This window comes from Danio rerio, chromosome 8, assembly GCF_052040795.2.
Source record: "Danio rerio strain M-AB ecotype USA chromosome 8, GRCz13ab, whole genome shotgun sequence".
NCBI classification, from domain to species: Eukaryota; Metazoa; Chordata; class Actinopteri; order Cypriniformes; family Danionidae; genus Danio; species Danio rerio.
Window position 1 is genome coordinate 220,001 of NC_141028.1, and position 20,370 is coordinate 240,370.

Genomic DNA, 20,370 nt, shown 5'->3' on the forward strand with positions numbered 1-20,370 from the left:
GGTTGTCATGATACTGGAATTCGGTACCAGTCAGTAGGGCCAGACGGAATCTGCAGACGTTTTTTGCTGAATTATTTTAGGAGTTTCATAACTAAAACTTTATTATGTGAAATAAAAAATAATACCTTTTAAACTTTTTATTTAATGCGCGCAGATTCCGTGTGGGCCTACCAATCAGTACCAAAATTTTTAAATTGTCCATTTCCCTTAAACAAATGAGCTGATTTGCCTATATCTGAAATGTGTCTCGGGGCAATGCAGTGGCGCAGTAGGTAGTGCTGTTGCCTCATAGCAAGAAGGTCGCTGGGTCGCTGGTTCGAGCTTGGCTCAGTTGGTGTTTCTGTGTGGAGTTTGCATGTTCTCTCTGTGTTAGTGTGGGTTTCCTTCGGGTGCTCCAGTTTCCCCCACAGTCCAAACACATGCGGTACAGGTGTATTTGGTAGGCTAAATTGTCCGTAGTGTATATGGATGTTTCCCAGAGATGGGTTGCAGCTGGAAGGGCATCCGCTGTGTAAAAACATGCTGAATAAGTTGGCGGGTCATTCTGCTGTGGCGACCCCGGATTAATAAAGGGACTAAGGCTTAGACCCTTTATTAATCCGGGGTCGCCACAGCGGAATGAACCGCCAACTTATCCAGCAAGTTTTTACGCAGCGGATGCCCTTCCAGCCGCAACCCATCTCTGGGAAGCATCCACACTTGTTTTAATGAGAAACTCTCTTCATCTAGACTCATTATTTCAGAAAACTACACTAGATGCTTTACTTGTCTAAAATGCTTCTTGATTTAACTTTTCTTTACAGATTTAGACCAGAAACAAGACTAAAACTCTGAGTAAGAGCAGCATTACTGCAGTGCAGTGCTGTGATGCTGATGATGATGCTTCTGATGGTGGTGGTCTTACCAGCGAACAGGGCCACGTTGGCGTGTTTGGCGTCGTACGGGCAGCGGGCCATCCCACTGATCTCCTCACCCAGAGCGTCCAGACTGTCCATCTGTGGGAATCCAGAGGTCAGAGGTTAAACCCACCCAAAGAGAGCCTGAACACGTTCAGCATGCACACACACACACACACACACACACACACACACACACACACACACTCACACACACTCATCACCATGGTCTCTTTAACAGCTCTTCATCTCTCAATCTCCACGGCAGGATGAAGCTCGCGGGATTGATGAACGATTAGGAAAGTCAAATATACTGTACAACATGTCCACATCATCATTCTTCTGTTTATGAGTGGTTTGATGATGATGATGTTCAGTGTTTTCTTTTTCGCTGGCTGAGGATGACAGTAGTGTAATCCTGAATCCTGCAACAGCTTGTCCTGTAGAGGCTGTGGTGTCGTGTAGCTCAGTGTAAATGACATTATTAGTTCCTCACCCTTTACTTGATTCAAGCACTCAGGAGTTTCTTTCATTTGTTGAACACAGAGTAATATATCGACATGTTTATGACAGATTTATGACAGGTTATGTTGTCTTGGTAACGTCAGGTTGTCATGACAACCACAAAATTAGGTAGTGATGTATTTGTTTATGTCAAGCTGTCAGAATAAACATGTCATCTTTGCATTTATAATGACGTAACTGAGCGAATGACACGTAACGACAGCTGTTATAAAAGACTCGTTCACAGTCATGACGTGTCGTGTGTATAAAGGTGAAAGGTCTGACGAACACCCCTTCAGGTAGAGTGTTGCTCAGTATGCCACGCCCCCTTACCGCTAGTTTGCTATGAGGGGATGATGAGTGATGTTGGAAAGAGGGCTGTAATCTTTTGTGTTGTTATGTAGATAAGAAGGCGCAGAACGATCGCCTCACAGCAAGAAGGTCTCTGGTTTGAGCCTCGGCTGAGTCAGTTGGCATTTCTGTGTGGAGTTTGCATGTTCTCCCTGTGTTGGCGTGGGTTTCCTCCACAGTCCAAAGACATGCGCTAAGGGTGAATTGGGGGAGCTAAATTGTCCATAGTGTGTGTGAATGAGTGTGTATGGATGTTTCCCAGTGAAGGGTTGCAGCTGGAAGGGCATCCGCTGTGTAAAACACATGCTGGATAAGTTGGCGGTTCATTCCGCTGTGGCGACCCCTCATTAATAAAGCGAATAAGCCGACAAGAAAATGAATGTGAACACGAGGACGTGAGGGCGGCACGGTGCATCAGTGAACAGCATGATCACCTAACAGCAAGAAGGTCGCTGGTTTGAGTCTCGGCTGGGTTTGTGTGAAGTTTGCATGTTCTCCTCGTGTTGGCGTGGGTTTCCTTTTCCCCCACAGTCCAAACACATGCGCTATAGGGGAACTGATCAACTAAACTGGCCATAGTGTATGAGTGTGTGAATGAGAGTGTATGGGTGTTTCCCAGTACTGGGTTGCAGCTTCCACTGGGTAAAACATGCTGGAATAGTTAGCGGTTCATTCCACTGTGGCGATAAAGCCGAAGGAGAAGAATGAATGAATGAAGAAGAATAATTCTGTGAATAATCTGTAAAGAATGCAGCGTCTGAACTGAACTCTGTTATTCGTGTTTCAGTGGATGAGGGTGAACATTCCTCCAGAAATACACACTCAGTCATTCAGTGGACCAGTTTCTCAGATATTCATGTGTGTGTGTGTGTGTGTGCTCAGTCACAGCTGATGTAATGGGCAGCAGGCGTGCGCTGTGATCTGCTCAGATGGCTCTCGGGAGGAGGCTGCGCACTGAGCATCCGTTCAGCAGCACATTTGTACAGCGCTGATTAATGCTGAGACTCTGACCCTAAAACAGACACTTCCACAGCCGACAGGGACACACACACTCAGCATCTCTGTGTGCCAGATATTAGACGGAGAGCTGGCACACACACTCACACACACTCCTACATACACACGTCTGCAGTCATCCTGCCATTGACTGAGTTTAGAGGACTGAAACACACACACACACACACTGCGAACACACACTCTCTTACTCTGAGCTTCTGTCAGTTTAATCCAAATATCTGCAAATTCTGAAATCAAGAATCATTTCCAAGACGAGCAGAAATACAGTGCAGTGATCAGAGTCTGAATGAAGAGTTTCTCCTGAGAGAAGCAGAATGCTCTGACACTGGGCTGATCGAGGGAATAATCCTGTTTCTCTCTTTGACATGAGATTATTTCTCTTCCCTCTTTGTCAGATTATTCTGCTTGCTTTAAAGAAAATCTCTCTCAGTTTGACTCGTCATTTCTGAAAACAGCACTGTAATGTTTCCTGTCTGGAAAATGCTTCTAGATTTTAGGAGTTTTCAAGATATTTAGTCTAGAAACAAGACAAACCCAGTGCAAACACACACTGTACACGAGGACAGAAGCAGCAGGAGATCCTGTCCATCAGTGTTCAGAGCCAACAGCAGCAGCCTGCAGAGCACCAGCTGTGTGCCCGCATCTAAACCAGTTCAGCCGTCAGTGCTGTGATTACCCCATTTAAACCAGTTCAGCCATCAGCGCTCTGATCAACTGCTCCAGCTTCTGCCATTAAACACTCTTTACAGGGCAACGCATGTTCCCAGTGCAGTGTGCATGTAGAAAACACACTCCTATTTCTCTCACACACTTTAACCAGCACAACCAGTGTGCGGTCATGAAGTGTGCTTCAGGTCACTGGGCTTGGTGTGTGTGAGACAGGTGATTTGTTTTCCACTTTTTTCTTGTCTTGTGTTAATCTTTCGTTATCTGCTGTAGGAGTGTATTGATTAGTTTATCGGGGTGAGGTTTGGCTTGTGTGTTTGGGAGTGAGTGAGGCATGACGGGGGCAGGTACAGCTACAGGTGCGCGGTGATTGAGCTCGCTCGCTCGAGTGTAGACAGCTGTAGTCTAGCTGTGGGTGAAATTGTAGGACACGAGGATGTCTAGTCTGCAAATGAATAGTGCTGTAGTCATTTTAAAGCACGATAGAGAACGCGAGACACTGGAAGGCGTCTTCACTCCGGTTCTGCCTCCTTCATTTCCGTCGAACGAGGCTCTCACTCGAACGTCCCGCCATGTATTAGCGTGCTGTTTGAACACGAGCACTGTGTCGATACGACTGCTCTCCTCGATTAAACATGATAAGGGTGTGCTTCCCCTTTACTGAAACACGCTGTTTCCTTCAGGCGCCCCGTTACCCTGAGTGTAAACAATGCCGCTAACAGACCTCGCGCCGGATTCCCCACTGCATGACTTAGACTATGCGGTGTTCATAACCACCGAGTGTTTTGGTAAAAGTTGACCATTTGGTCCGAGCTTGACCCAACAAATATGAGGTGAGCGATCAAACGGCTGCCGAGGAGGCAACAGCTGATGGCGGCGAGCAGCAGGCCGAGGAACGGTGATGATGGAGGTCCGGTGTGGATTCTGTGGAGCGCGCCGCGGTTTGAGTGGAGGAGGAGGCCAGAGGTGAGTCAGGCGATAAACACCATTAGGATGTTGTTTTGGGGTGTTCGAGAGGGTGACAGTAGACATAAACAGATGTGGAGAACACAGTATAAGGTGCCATATGAACTTGAGCAACAGTTGATCGGGAAGATGAGCTGGAGTCAGAGAGAGGGACAGTGAGCTCTGACACTGGCACAGATGAGTTTTCCAGTCGCAGTTATGGAGATAACTTACAGATGACATCAAACTATTTCTGAGGTCAAGGAAGAATAAGAGCGGGTCTTGGTAAATGAGCACTTCCCAGATGTTGGGCAGTTTGTGGAAGGAGTTAAACAGTTCATGGCTGAAGATTGTTTTATTAAAGAATGAAGTATACCGGCTGAAAAATAGTGCAGAGACTGAATGCAGACTTCAATGATTGAAGTGAAAAAGTGTAAATTAATGAAGATGAATCACAGCAAATGTGTCTAAAACACTCTTCTTTCTGTGCTTGATGTTGAGTAAACCCATATAATCATGGGATTGTATTTTTCAGAGATTGCTCTTATGTGTAAAGGTCTTCCTTTCACCATCTCATCAGCTTTGATGCAAGACTGAACAAAGATTTTTAAGAAATGACATGCCCAGAGCAGCACTGTGCGTGTGTGTGTGTGTGTGTGTGTGTGTGTGTGTGTGTGTGTGTGTTATGACTGAAGACAGCATTCCCACCCCACTGCATCCAGTCAGCTTTATTTGGGGGATATTTTAATTGGACATCAGTGTTGATGAAGACTTGTACTGTAGTGTTTTGGGTGCAGGGTGCCTTTTTAGAGGTTTGAATCAAATGAATGAGCGGCAGATCCTGAGAACTCTGGTGTTTTACGCCTCAAAGAGTCCTATAGAGCAGGACAAAATATGGAGTCTGGCAAAGTGTCAGGAATTGCAAAAGTGAAATAGGCATGAGCCGCTATATGATTCTGACGGTAGGAGTTTTTGTTAATTTGTCAAATAAATAAACTAATAATTCAGCCTATATGCTCATCGTGCAAGTTCATTAATAAAATACAAATGAAATAAGCGATCAGAAAGTCTGCAAATTAAATAACGATCAATAATAAGTTATGACAGAAATTGTACAACCCTGTCTGCAAAATGACGGACAATGAGAAATGCTAAGGCAGCCTCTGCCTCTGCCTTGAATATAAATGGTTTCAGGGTTTGGTGGTGTTGTGATTACACCTCTAAAACTAGTTTTTTTTAAATATCAGGATAAAAACAAAAACTTTCCCCCTTTGAACACAGTAGATCTATTTTGAGCAACATTTACAATATTTTGGAGCAGTAAACATGTCAGGCAGAGTAATTGAAATGAATCAGTGCCTTCTGCTGTCTTCATTAGTTTCTAACACACTGATTTCTTTGATTTTAAATGCCATATTTGGATATCTTTTTTGCAGGAGATACTAAAAACAAACAAAAAAACTACTTAAATAAAAAATCTTACATATACAGAGGGAACAGTATTGCAGAAAACTTCCAAACCTAAGTCTACGTTGAAAACGGTTATCATGGCATGCCTGAAGTGAGAGTGCTGTATGGTGATGTAGAGAGTGTGCTGGAATAAGCGCTGGCTCATGCACTGCTCTGGCTGTTCACTATTGGAGTGCTGTATTCACCTGCCATTGGACTTCTGTTGTAACAACTATGAGAAAAGGTTTGTGTGTTGATCTTACCTGGCTGTATGAATAACGTCACACTGTCTGCCTACCCTGATGATGTGCTGGTTTTAATCGACAAGTAAAAAGATGTGCAGGTTTTTAATGGAGATTTGAGAAGGTTTGAAAACTCTGTCATCAGAAAACACTAACTGCAATAAGAGTGGAGCACCTTTACTTGGAAATGGAGACGTCTTCACTGTGCTGCTGCGATCAGTGCTTTAATTTCAGCTCCCAATCATGATGCCATTGCCAAATGCCCTTTCCGTTCAAGAACAGAAGCTCTTTCTCATGATTTCAGGAAATGTGACACAATAAAACCTTTAGTTTTGCTTTTGGATAATAATTTTTACTTTCTGTTGAGTTTTAATTTTTTAATTTTTGATTTTAAATTTGTTAAAAGAAAGAGTTTTACATGTCAACTCCTGCATTTAGTTTTAGAGCAGGCTGAACTAGCTCTGCATATGAGCAGAAACGGTGATGTTGTGTGGTGATGGTGATTGTAGATTTGCTGGGATCTTCAGTTCTGCGGATTGATTTCAGTTTTTATAAGTCTACACAAGGTTTATTGGTGTTAGAGATGAGGTGGTGTGGAAGCCGGCGTTGTGTTCGGCTGTTGAAGAGGAGTTCTAGATTTGACATATTTAATATCAGTTGTTTGCTGTGGCTCTAGTGAGTTTTGACGTGTTGAAAGATTGTAATGATCAGTAACGTACTGTAATAAAATGCGCTGAAATTCAATTAAAATTTTCCATCCTGACTGTAGCACTGAATCCTCTGAGCACACACAGATCCTCTGTATAACCAGCTCTTCTTCTGTGTATTGCCTCTGCCTGGTGAATCTCTGAATGCCTCCTCAACTGTAAGCCGCTTCAGAAAAAGCGTCTGCTAAATGTAAGTGTAGTGTATGTGAGTGTGCAGTGCAGTGTGTTATGGGTCGGAGGTCAGGCTCACCCTGTAGGTTCTGCAGGACGGGTTGAAGGCGTTGGTTCCGCACACAAACAGAGAGTCCTCACTCTGCTGCAGGAGCACCTTGATGAAGTTATGACACTCGTCCTGCAAACACACACACACACATACACATTTAACACAGCACTGTAAACAAACACATACGCACATTTACACACACACATTTACACACACAGCAGATGTGCACCTTGTGTTTGCCCTTCATCCTGCAGGTGTCCACATCCGCCTGTCTGGACTTCCAGGTCAGCTTCTGTCAACAGAGAATCAGTGCAGATCAGCACAGCTCAGCCTAATATATATATATATCATATCATATAAGCATTATAATATAGGCATTATAATACAGATGAAATGATTTATAGTTCATAATTTACATTATAAGCATGTACAAATGCAGCACTGAAAACATTACAGATATGTTCTAAGATTATTTTGCAAAAGTACACAAGTGTGATTCACAGAAAACACCAAATAAACAGAAATGCAGCTGAGCGATTCCAGATCTCTGCCTTGTAAACGCATCTTATTAATATCATCATTAACATATACATGATGAGCACACGCCCATATCCAGAATATCTCCACTGAACATCACACTGCAATAATGCTCTTCTCACTCAGAGTTTCTCCAAATATCTAAGACAAGAAGCATTTCTAGACAAGCAACACATATAGTCTTGTTTTTAAGAATGAATGAGTCTGAATAAAGTGAGTTTTTACTTAAAACAAGCAGAATAATCTGATGATGAGCACTGACACATCATTCCAACCTGTTTCCTTGGATTTACCACATTGTTTTTAACTTTAGTGGTTGTAAACAATTGAATTGGGCTTAATTTAAGCAAACAAATCAAGTTGAACGTTACTAAATTTAATCTGTTTTGTGTTTATTCTGCTTGTTTTAATATAAACTCTCTTCATTCTGACTCAATATTTCCTAAAAACAAGACTATATGTGTTGCTTGTCTTGAAAAAGCTTCTTGGTTTAGGAGTTTTGTGATATTCAGATATGTTAGATATTCAGCCCAGATTATTGGAGTCATGTGTGATGCAGATCTATAATCGCAGAACTCCACATAACACATCCAGATCTCTGCATCTGAACACTGGTGACCGGAGCTCCTGAATGCATCTGAACGCTCCGCTGTGGTGACGCAGGACTCTGAGAGGATCAAGCTCTTAGCGGGTCACGGCTCGTTTGCTGCCAGATAATTAAAGCAGGAGACTCACCTTACTGAAGAAGATCTCCTCTGTGCTGGACGTCTCCATGTCCAGCGTGTAAATGTGATCCCTGTCAGAACACAGAGGACAGTTCGCTTCAGGACACTGCATTACAGAAGTGCACTGCATCATCATCATCATCATCAGTCTTACTGTATGACTGGAGGAGCGTCTTTAAAAGCATCGTCTGTCATAATCCTGCCATTAAGAGCTGTTATTAATCACATGCGTTATATAGGTGATTTGCATAAACACACACACACACACACACACACACACACACACACGTGGCCTCTGCATTAATAACTGATAATCAGACTCCAGCAGCATGACGAGCAGTGTGATGTGTTCATTTACTTTCTTTCTTTCTTTTAATTAGAAAATGCCTATACTCGCATAGAAATCTGATATATGGTAATATATGCAAATTACATACGAGACAAGTCCATGTTCACACTTTAAGTGTCAAGTCACACCGTTCACTACTGGATTATTAGCTATTATTAAGATATGAGCTGTTTATTAGCAGTATGATCTTATTTTACATCTCTAATACCAACGACTACCTTACTAACTGTTGACCATATTAGATATGCTACTAATTAATAATATATATAAAAAAAAATTGGAGTTATGAATATGTGTTTGAAATGATGAGATATAGTTGCATATTATGTGTGTTCATATGAGCTGAATGGTTGAACAAATATGTGCGAGTTGCCATTTTTGCTAAATATAACATTATATCAATGTTTCTAAATATATTCATGCATTTTTTTTTTCAGCTTAGTCCCTTTATTATTCAGGGGTCGCCACAGCGGTATGAACCGCCAACTATTCCAGCATGTTTTACACAGCGGATGCCCTTGCAGCCGCAAGCTTTTACTGGGAAACACTCCGATTCACACACATACACTACGGACAATTTAGCTTACTCAGTTCCCCTACAGCGCATGTGTTTGGACTGTGGAGGAAACTGGAGCACCCGGAGGAAACCCACACCAACACAGGAGAACATGCAAACTCCACACAGAAACACCAACTGACCCAGCCGAGACTCAAACCAGAGACCTTCTTGTTGTGAGGTGATTGTGCCACTCACTCTGCCACCATTTCCAAATGTCTGATGCATATATTATTTATGTAAATTAAAACGTGTATGTATCTAATTTGCATATTGCTTATTATTTTCAGTTACACAAAAAATGCTGGGTAAGATTAACTGAATAATGGGATAATTGTTACAATTCAATTTAAATACAGTTTTTCAAACCATCTCTTGGGTTAGTTCACATTGGGTTTCCTTCGGGTGCCCTGGTTTCCCCCACAGTCCAAACACATGCGCTGTAGGGGAACTGATCAACTACACTGGCCGTAGTGTATGAGTGTGAATCAAAGTGTTTCCCAGTGAAAGCTTGCGGCTGGAAGGGCATCCGCTGTGTAAAACATGCTGGAATAGTTGGCGGTTCATAACGCTGTGGCGACCCCTGATTAATAAAGGGACTAAGCTGAAAAGAAAATGCATGACAGGGCTTTCATCATGTCAGCCAGACTCACTCTCTGATATATCCGCATGAGTTCAGCACAGGATATAAGTGTAACAGCTGTCAACACTCATTAATTCACTCCTGTTAGACAATATATCTTACTAATGTTACGTGAAACATTGATGTAGATACTTTAATAATGAGTAATTATTAAAAAAATCAATTATTATTCAATTTAAATAATTAAATATGATCTCCACGTATTTCCCAGTGTTGATTTGCAGCTGGAAGGGCATCCGCCGTGTAAAACATGCTGGAATAGTTGGCGGTTCATTCCGTTGTGGCAACCCCTGATTAATAAAGCGACTAAGCCCAAAATAAAATGAATGAATGAATGACTGATTTCCACAAATATGAAGTCAGTTCTGGAGATTTAATCTGATGCAGAATCAATGGCACATCTTGACCCATACAACATCAACAATAAATAACACTGAAGATTATGATTGGATTACAGACGAGTGTGTGTGTGTGTGTGTGTGTGTGTATGACAGTGTTATTTCCCAGTAGATGATGAATGTGTGGGTTCAGTAAATTCCCTCTGTCATTGTGTGTGTGTGTGTGTGTGTGTGTGTGTGTGTGTGTGTGTCTCCTGCGTTCAGATGTTTGATCTTGAAGTGACGGAGCTGCTGTTCTCAATCTAATAGAAAAGCCATTTGCAAGATGAGTGAAGATCTGCAGGTCAGCAGCGGCACACACACGCACACACACACACGCACACACACACCACAGCAGTCAAACTCTGCACGTCTGATCAGAAGTCCAGGAATTAATCACAGCCACAATAAATCTCATTAGAACTGTCATGGGTAGGTCGGTGGGTGAGTGTGTGTGTGTGTGTCAGTGTGTGCACGCGCCTTTGTGTTTGTATGCGAGTGTGTGGATCCATGTTTGTGTGTGCCTATATATATATGTATGTGTGTTTGCATGTGTAATTGTGTGTGTGTGTGTGTGTGTGTGTGTGTGTGTGTGTGTGTGTGTGTGTGTGTGTGTGTGTGTTTGGTGCTGGAGCGTGAGCAGCTGCAGTAACACTATGATCCGCTGTGGTGAATATGTCAGATGTCGAGCAGCAGAACACATGCTGAATTATAGAGGCGGGCGCGCAGCAGCGATTGTGTTTCTGACCGCTCCATTCAATCAGCACACACAGCTTCAGCGGCGCTTCATTAGTCAAATTCCATTCTGGCCAGTAATTACTGAAGAACAGGAGAAGAGCAGCGTCTTATTTTAGACCGCTGAAGTGTGGATGTGTTTCAACTGTTCATCACACACACACACACACACACAGCACAGGCCCGTTACAGCTGATCCACTGACACCACATACACACACACATTTCTGCATATCATACTTCACATGTAAGTTTAGGCACAAAACCCATTGTTTTAAAGTAAAAAAGTCACTCAATTATTATAGTTTATTAAAAATATTATTTAGTCTACCATATTTGTGTTTGAGGGAGTCTGTTCAAAGCTAATTCTGTCAACACACACACACACACACACACTTTCTGTTTAACAATATGCGTTTAGAATAGAGCTGATTTCTGAGAATGATTCTGTCTCTCCAGTGGCGTAGCGCAAAATGCGGAGGCCCCCCTGCAGGGATCACCGACGGGGCCCCCAGATGAAGGTGGTGGGGGGGGGGGGGGAGATTGGGGGGGGGGATATACACATAGATATAGATATACACATATATCTATGATCGGGAGTTTTCCTGGATGTTAGTATGCATTTTTTTTTAATATGAAAATTTTTATTTGACATCACTTTTCTACATTGATGGATCACTTATCGCACGGGCATTCCTGACAAAAGCTTGTGTTTGTGTGTATGAAAATGTACTATTTACTCTCCCTGTTAAATTTGATCTAATCATGTGCTGAAACACAGCTCCTCTCCTGCTTTCACTTCTCATACTGACGGAGGGAGCGATTCGTTTGTGAATGAATCTCCGTTATGAACGACTCGTTCGCTAGCCGACAATAATACAATTTTCTGGCAGCGCAGCACCTCTTTGTCGTATTTCTTTTGCATTGTTTGCTGATTTATTCAACAAACCTAGCATAAGCCGAGTATTTAGTGCGAGTTGGTGCTACTTTGCCTTATGGTGAATGCAGTAAGTGACTATAGATATTATTATCAATAACGTGACCTGTTAGCACAAATTTCAAAACATACAAAAACGTAAAAAACTTAATCCTATGAAATGTTCTGCCTTTGTGCTTTATTTTTTTTGTTTGCTCGTTACTACACCCGTAGACAGCGATAAAGTCCCGCATCTTCACGTAATAACACTGTCTTGACTAGTGCGGTTGAATGACATTTGTCCTGGGAGCACTGTACCAATGTGGCGGCGCTATAGACGCATGCTCAGGGTCCCTATGCGATATCTAGTGTATATATCTATGTCACAAATTGAGGAGCGGGGAAAGGAGGCGGAGTGGCGTGACAACGCGGGGAATCCTTCACAAACGGAGGAGCGATCACAAACCGAAAGTGGCGAGAGCGTCAAAGTAGCCAGAAGTCATTCATTTTTTAACGAGAACCGGCGGCGAGAAACAGCGGCGCGTCTTCATTGGTTATGACGCGGTTCGGCGGCGAGCAATCAGAATGAAGTAGTCCACCGCTTGAGCGGAGTTCAGAGAACACAGACCTGTAAACTTTGGTTCCGACCACAGTTGTTCCCAAGAGTTTGATTATTGCGATTCCTGGATTTTCAACTATTAAAAATCGCGACGACCTGGGGCCCCCTAATCACGCGGGGCCCCCCCGCGGTGCGTGCCCTGCGGGCCCGTCCGCTACGCCACTGTGTCTCTCTGGATCAGTCATGCATTGGGGAATGGAGACCCCACACGTGCCTTCAGCTGCAGATACAGTGCGCTCTCCCCTGTGTGTGTTTCTCTTGTGTGTGTTTCTCCTTTACTTGAATCACTTAAAAATACTGCTAGAAAATGTGTTAATGTACTTTCACACTTCTGTTCATAACTCTGTGTTTATAACACTTTAAGTAGTGAAAACATTGCAGTCATTACAGTGAAAACCACAGTGTATTCTACATGACAGCTGTTTTCCTCAGGGTTGGGTTTTCTGATTACCTAAAGAAGCAGGCCGTGATATATACTGTGTCCACGCTGGGCTCATCAGCAGCAGTCAGTTTTGCTGAGTTGATTTTTATCTTAATTATAGATATTAAATTGATTATTGATCGCTCGACAGCATCCAGGAGGGTCTGGTTCTTCAGAACTCATCCAGCAGCTGTTGTCATGGCAACAGGCGTGTGCACTCAAACCCGCTCACAGCAGCTTAGTTCATATAAACAGGATTAGATCGAGTCATTTCATGTTTCTGTAATCCAGACTACATTTGTCACGAGGTGGAACCACTTCAAGCTTTTCAGAGAGATTTCAGTGACTAACATCAACACTTTAGCTGTGCAGACTTTTAAGAAACAAATATGGAGATTTAGGATACAAACATGTACTCTGAAGAGTGCTGTCGCTGCTTTAGCACAACACCTGAGAGCGACTGAAAGTAGATTATCATACACCCACCGGCCACTTTATTAGGTACACCTGTCCATCTGCTCGTTAATGCAGATGTCTAATCAGCCAATCACATGGCAGCAGCTCACTGCATTTAGGCATGTAGACATGGTCAAGAGGATCTGCTGCAGTTCACACCGAGCATCAGAATGGGGAAGAAAGGGGATTTAAGAGACTGTGAGCGTGGCATGGTTGTTGCTGCCAGACGGGCTGCTCTGAGTATTTCAGAAACTGCTGATCTACTGGGATTTTCACGCACAACCATCTCTAGGGTTTACAGAGAATGCTCCGACAAAGAGGAAATATCCAGTGAGCGGCAGTTCTGTGGGCGCAAATGCCTTGTTGATGAGGTCAGAGGAGAATGGCCAGACTGGTTCCAGCTGATAGAAAGGCAACAGTAACTCAAATAAGCACTCGCTACAACCGAGCTCTGAAGAAGAGCATCTCTGAACACACAACACGGCCAACCTTGAGGCGGATGGGCTACAGCAGCAGAAGAGCACACCGGGTGCCGCTCCTGTCAGCTAAGAACAGGAAACTGAGGCTACAATTCACACAGACTCACCAAAACTGGACAATAGAAGATTGGAGAAACGTTGCTGCTCTGATGAGTCTCCATTTCTGCTGACACATTCGGATGCTCGGCTCAACAACATGAAAGCATGGATCATCCTGCCTTGTATCAGCGGTTCAGGCTGGTGGTGGTGGTGTAATGGTGTGGGGGAGATTTTCTTTGGGTCCATTAGTACCAATTGAGCATCAACGCCACAGCCTACCTGAGTATTGCTGCTGACCATGTCCATCCCTTTATGAGCACAGTGTCTCCATCTTCTGATGGCTACTTCCAGCAGGATAACGCAGCATGTCATAAAGCTCAATCATCTCAGACTGCTGAACATGACGATGAGTTCACTGTACTCAAATGGCCTCCACAGTCACCAGAGCTCAATCCAATAGAGCAGCTTTGGGATGTGGTGGAACGGGAGATTGGCATCATGGATGTACAAATCTGCAGCAACTGTGTGATGCTATCATGACAACATGGAGCAAAATCTCTGAGGAATATTTCCAGCAGCTTGTTGAATCTCTGACACCAAGAATTAAGGCAGTTCTGAAGGCAAAAGGGGTCCAACTCGGTACTAGTCAGGTGTACCTAATAAAGGGGCCGATGAGCATATATATATTTATATACATAAAATATGTAATAATTTAAATCATATAATTATAATAATTCTATAAATGTGCAATGGTTATGCAGACACTATTCAAATACCAAAATGCTTTAAGTTAAATGATGTAAATAACAGCTATGGGATTAATAAACCTAAATATTGTTACATTGATAATCAGCTTTAAAGTTGCAACTAAATAAACTGCTAAATACAGCAGAGCTTGTACAAATAACGCACAGCAAAGGTGGAACATTATTGAATATCATCATTGTCATTTTGCTCACATGACTGTAAATTGAATATTAATGAGATGATGTCATGACACTGCTCCTGTCAGCCAATCACTGCACTGCTGGTAATGATTGAGCATGGATAGATCTGTCCTTCACAACACTGCTTTTTTTAATCTGATCACACACTTGTTCTTGTGAAGAGCTGTATGATCTGGAGATGAGTGATGAGGATGAACAGGTCCAGGATCAGCTGATTGTTGAACTGAAGTGTAAAAGCTCCCTCAGGAGACTCCGCAGCATCAGGACCAGAGGAGCAGCAATAAACCCTCCCGCATCATTAGCTTTAATGACTGCTCTACCTGATGCTCCTCGTTCACACTGATTTATGACTGAACACCAGCTGTGTGTGTGTGTGTGTGTGTGTGTGTGTGTGTGTGTGTGTGTGTGTGTGTGTGTGTGTGTGTGTGTGTGTGTGTGTGTGTGTGTGCACTGCAAAAAACATTTTTCTTTCTCAGTTTCTGTCTTTATTCTAATACAAACATCTAAAAACTCTTAAATCAGTCTGCATTTTCTAGACAAGCACAATAATAGTGTTGATTTCAGAAATACTGAGTCAGAATGAAGAGTTTTGTAAAACAAGCAGAATAATCTGGTGTCAAAATGAAAAGCAAGAGTATTCTGCTTGTTTTAAGGGGAAACTCTTCATTCTGACTCAGTATTTCTGAAATTAACACTGTATTATTGTGCTTGTCTAGAAAATGCAGACTGATTTGAGAGTTTTTAGATGTTTGTGCTAGAATGAAGACAGAAACTCTGAGTACGAGTGCTCCTGCAGTGTGTTTCAGCATGATATATACAGTATCAGCCGTTATAAATAACACACTGATCCCTGAACTGTGGATATGGACATTCTAAGTATTTGCTTGAAGCATTTGTATGTGTGTGTGTGCTGGATTATGTGTGAGCTGGAATGTGAGAGAAAGTGTGTGTGCTGGAATGAGCCCCTCATCTGTCCATCTGGTGGTCTTTTGTCAAACTCTCTCTCTCTCTCTCTCTCTCTCTCTCTGTTTGCGGTGAATGGAGCTCATTAGTATGCGTCTCACACCTGTCAATCCACTTAGCTCCGCCTCTCATCATATATGAGCTGTTGTTACATGCGTGTGTGTGTCTGTGTGCAGAGTCTCAGCTGTGCTGTCAGCTGTTCTGGGGTCAGTTTCTGCTGCCACTGAGGGTTCAGACGGGTTTGGGTTGCTATGGAGCATCACAGGAGACGGGTGCGGAATGTGGACACTGTCCTGCACGGAGACACACAGACAGACGGAGAGCTGTGTGTGTGTGTGTGTGTGTGTGTGTGTGTGTGTGTGTGTGTGTGTGTGTGTGTGTGTGTGTGTGTGTGTGAGAGAGAGAGAGCTTCACTTCAGATGAAGATCCCACAGTTGTACTGATGAGCAGATCAGCTCTCCTGTACTACATCAGCTTCTGTCTGTATTTATTTTCACACCAGCTCATCGAAACGTCAGATTCATACAAACTCTGTTTCTCTTTGACTGAGTGTTTGTTTAGAGGATGTTGTTGTGATTTCAAAACTGAAAATAGACGTGAGCAATTCCATGCAAATGTCAACCTTGCCATGAAAAAAAATCAGTTTCACCAAAATACGGAAACTATTTCTGGGTTATTTGGGTGAGCAAGTATTTGACAGTACTATAGCAATACTCAGTGCATCTGTCAGTGTTTTCATACTATTCTATTAGATTTACCAAAGTCACACAAGGGGCAATTTCACATCTGTCACATCCATAACCACACTTTCACATATTAAATAAGATTAAACCAGTGATGTTTGTGTTCTAGAGAGCCGACTCTAGATTCTACTTCTTGATTATTATTGTTTCTTTTGGGTTGTGCAGTTTAATTCATAGAATTTCTACACAGTGTGTTGTGTACTGTAAACCGCAGACGTTTTTAATCACGTTCATAACACACGTTTATTTCCCTCATTTACAGCACTAAACATGTTGACAGACTGATATCTCTCTGATCTCATAACTCTGTGGTCAGCTGTTCTGGAAAACATACACAATAGTTTCAATATAATGTGAACATCTACTCTCTCTGTGACTTTATGTTCAGTTTTTACTGTAAAAGTCACGTCCAGAACTCTGGATCTGCTCTCAGATTTTTGGAGGATTTACTCCTATTACTCCAAAACCCATCAGCCGGTCACTGAGCCACAGCTGCGCAGAGCTCTCATTGGTGGAAGATAAGTGGGCGGAGCCTACAGCTATCAATCAGTCTGAGCTCCGGTGTTTTCATTAGTGAGAGTGAGTGGGCGGAGTCCAGGTCAATCAATCAGTGAAGGGGAGTGTCTTCAGCTCTGGGTAAATCACACACGTGTGTACAATATAATCATATAAGAGGCGTGTGTGTGAGTGTGTGTGTGCGCGCGCTGGATCTGCCTGCTCTTCATAATGTCAGCAGTCTGCTCTGTCTGCGTTCTCAGATCAGGAGTGATGATGAAGATCAGACTCACCTCGCAGCCACATACAGCGTCCGGTTCATGATGACGATCAGCTGGATGTCCAGTTTGTGTCGCTGTGTGTTATTCCTGCCTGGTTTGTGTCCCACGAACACTGGGTACTGTTTAGTGTCTGATGGGGAAGATGATGAACAGCACAGATTAATTCACACTGGTGCAATAATTACAGAGCTCTGAGAGATGCAGACGCTACAACAAACGAGTTTCGCTCTTGTTTCTTGTCTGTATGTTTAAAAATTCTCAAATCCAGGAGCATTTTCTAGACAAGTGTTGTCATATAGTGTTGTTTTCAGAAATAATCAGTGGGTTTCTCCTTAAAACAAGCAGAATAATCTGATGTTCAAGTAAAAACACTCACTTCATTTTGACTCATTATTTCTAAAAGGCCATATATTGTGCTTGTCTAGAAAACTGCTTCTTGAATTTGGAGATATTTGTTCTAGAAACGAGACTAAAACTCTATGTAAATAACACGTTTTTGCAGACTCACAGTTTCCATGTGCGATGCTGATGGGCTCGGTGTCTTCTGGGAAAGCGGCTCCAGCCGTCTGCAGCAGCGTCAGGTACAGCAGCAGGGCCTGCGCTCGCATCTTTACTGTCCCGCACGATCTCTTCTGAACTTCAGCCTGCAGGAGGAACAGACAGCCAATCAGAGAACACTCAGGAGAAAACAGCCAATCAGAAAATGCTCAGAGGGAAAACAGCCAATCAGAGGATGTTCAGGAGATAAACGGGCAATCAGAGAATACTCAGGTGAGAAACAGCTAATCAGGGAATGCTCAGGAAAAAACGGCCAATCAGAGCACTCTCAGGGGCAAAACAGCCAATCAGAGGACGCTCTGGAGTTAAACAGGCAGTAAGAGAATGTTCAGGGAGAAAACAGACAATGAGGGAATGTTCAAGGAAAAATCAGACAATCAGAGAACGCTCAGGGGGAAAACAGCCAATCAGAGAATGTTTAAGAGGAAACAGCAAATCAGAGCACTCTCAGGAGGAAAACAGCCAATCAGAGAATGCTTAGGAGAAAACGGTGAATCAGAGCACTCTCAGGGGGAAAACAGCCAATCAGAGAATATTCAGGGGGAAAACACCCAATTACAGAATGCTCAGGAGAAAACAGCCAATCAGAGCACTCTCAGGGGCAAAACAGCCAATCAGGACGCTCTGGAGACAAACGGGCAATAAGAGAACGTTCAGGGAGAAAACGGCCAATGAGAGAATGATCAGGGGAAAAACAGCCAATTGGAGAATGTTCAGGAGGAAAACCTCGACCAATCAGTGGACGTTCAGGGGGAAACAGCGATCTGATATACAGAAGCTGCTGCTGTGATTTATTGTCTGACCTCTGACCTCTCTCAGGAACACAACAAATGAACACAAATCACAGACTGGAGGATTGTGGGAGAAACACTGGAGGAGCCGTCTGCAGACTCACACTGACTCTAGCTGGGTCTCTGTGTTTGGGCTAGTGCATTATACAGTGCTATATGGAAACGCCAGGATGTGCATGAATTAAAGAATGTGTGAACTCTGTCCACTGCTAATGATGTAAACTCAGCTCTACAGTTCAACAAAGAGACTTTTACTGACGGTTTAGAGGTTTGAGATAAAATCAGAGACAATCTGTAGAGGAATAAGAGTGTAGAGTAAGAGTAAACGTGCTGCAGTTTATGACACGGAGTCTGTAGTGTAATATACAACACCAACACACACACACAATACAGCACTGCACACTGTTACACATGTGCAGAACACACAATTTTACATACTTGTATAGGTTAAAACCTGCTGGAGGAAGATCAAGATCCCATAATGCAACTCAACAGAAATAAATGAGGAAAAAAAAAATATGAGTCACGAAAAGCGTAAAGCTGCTAATGTGAGGATGTTTTACAGTGCACAGCATCTGATCCTCAGCGTATCCCACAATGCCCTGCGCTCTGTGTGATGAATGAATCAGCTGTGATTCACATCTCTCGCCTCATGATTTAATCGCGCTGATGAAAGGTCAGCTCTAATGCGCAGAATTCACACTGTTAGTAATTGAACATCAGATCAGCCTCACACCAACACTAACTCAGCTCAATCACAGAGGATCAGGCAAATGCCACACCGCTGCTGACATAACCCAGCGCAACCACGCACAGACATAATGATGCATCACTCTCCTGCTGTGTGCTCTTCATAACCAGTGGACATGATGTGTTATTAAAAGCAGAGTTCAACAATCAGAGCGTGGCCCGCGTGAGAGATGACAGTCATAACTGCGTCACGTGAGCAGGAGAAAGCAGCTGAATATCGAGAGAGGATGGTCATGCGCACGGTGAGACGCAGCCGATGTTCACACACTTCAGTGTCACACGCATCCCATCACCTGTGTGTGTGTGTGTGTGTGTGTGTGTGTGTGTGTTTTGAAGCACCTGCTTCCTTGCGCAAAGCAGCCGTACCTGGAAACACAGCTGATGTGATCGGTTGTGTTTGAGGCTTTCGCTTTGACCATTTATTGATTATTAATGAGCCTAATGTACACATGATCCTTCATTATTGTACAGTTAACTACTGATCTGCAGACTGACCAGCCTGATCTCACAAGAAAACGTAAGTATTTTACGTTTTGCCAGTTTAGTGGCTAATTCAGTTCAGTCGTACGAAATGATACAATTTTAAAAAGAAGGCGTGGCACCTGACCCCACCCCTAACCCCAACCGTCATTGGGGGATGAGCAAATCGTACTAAATTGTACGAATTAGATCGTACGAATTCATACGAATTAGCCACTAAATTAAAAAGTTACGAATTGCCGTGAGATTGTGTTGGACTGACTGCTGTAGTTTTAGCACTATAATTCTTTTTTTTTATCTTAAATGTGTGTTTTTTTGTAGGATTGTTTTTAAATAAAGTGTGTGTATACAGCTGTTCGCTTGCTTTGACACATTATTTAAAATGTATGGCTAAGAAATCATTATTAATGTATAATTTTTGGCCAGGGAAGAATGAGTGAACTCCTCAGTGTTGAGCTCTGATGAAAAGTCTTGTGAAATCCAAACTAATTGCAGTGAAACACTTTGAAAG

The 20,370-nt window shown here is 42.9% G+C and overlaps 1 protein-coding gene across 4 annotated transcripts in view; it reads right to left on the minus strand.

Annotated features, from left to right (window-relative positions):
• The window catches only part of sema6a (sema domain, transmembrane domain (TM), and cytoplasmic domain, (semaphorin) 6A), a 95,852-nt gene that overhangs the window by 41,043 nt on the left and 34,439 nt on the right, over positions 1–20,370 (minus strand). For all 4 annotated transcript variants that reach the window (XM_087262853.1, XM_087262852.1, XM_087262851.1 and 1 more), the window contains 6 exon segments: positions 17,789–17,924; positions 17,293–17,410; positions 8,273–8,333; positions 7,230–7,292; positions 7,028–7,129; positions 905–995 (listed from right to left, as the gene is read on the minus strand). In XM_087262853.1, coding sequence (XP_087118979.1) covers positions 905–995; positions 7,028–7,129; positions 7,230–7,292; positions 8,273–8,333; positions 17,293–17,410; positions 17,789–17,888 — 535 coding nt within the window. In that variant the 5' untranslated portion in view covers positions 17,889–17,924.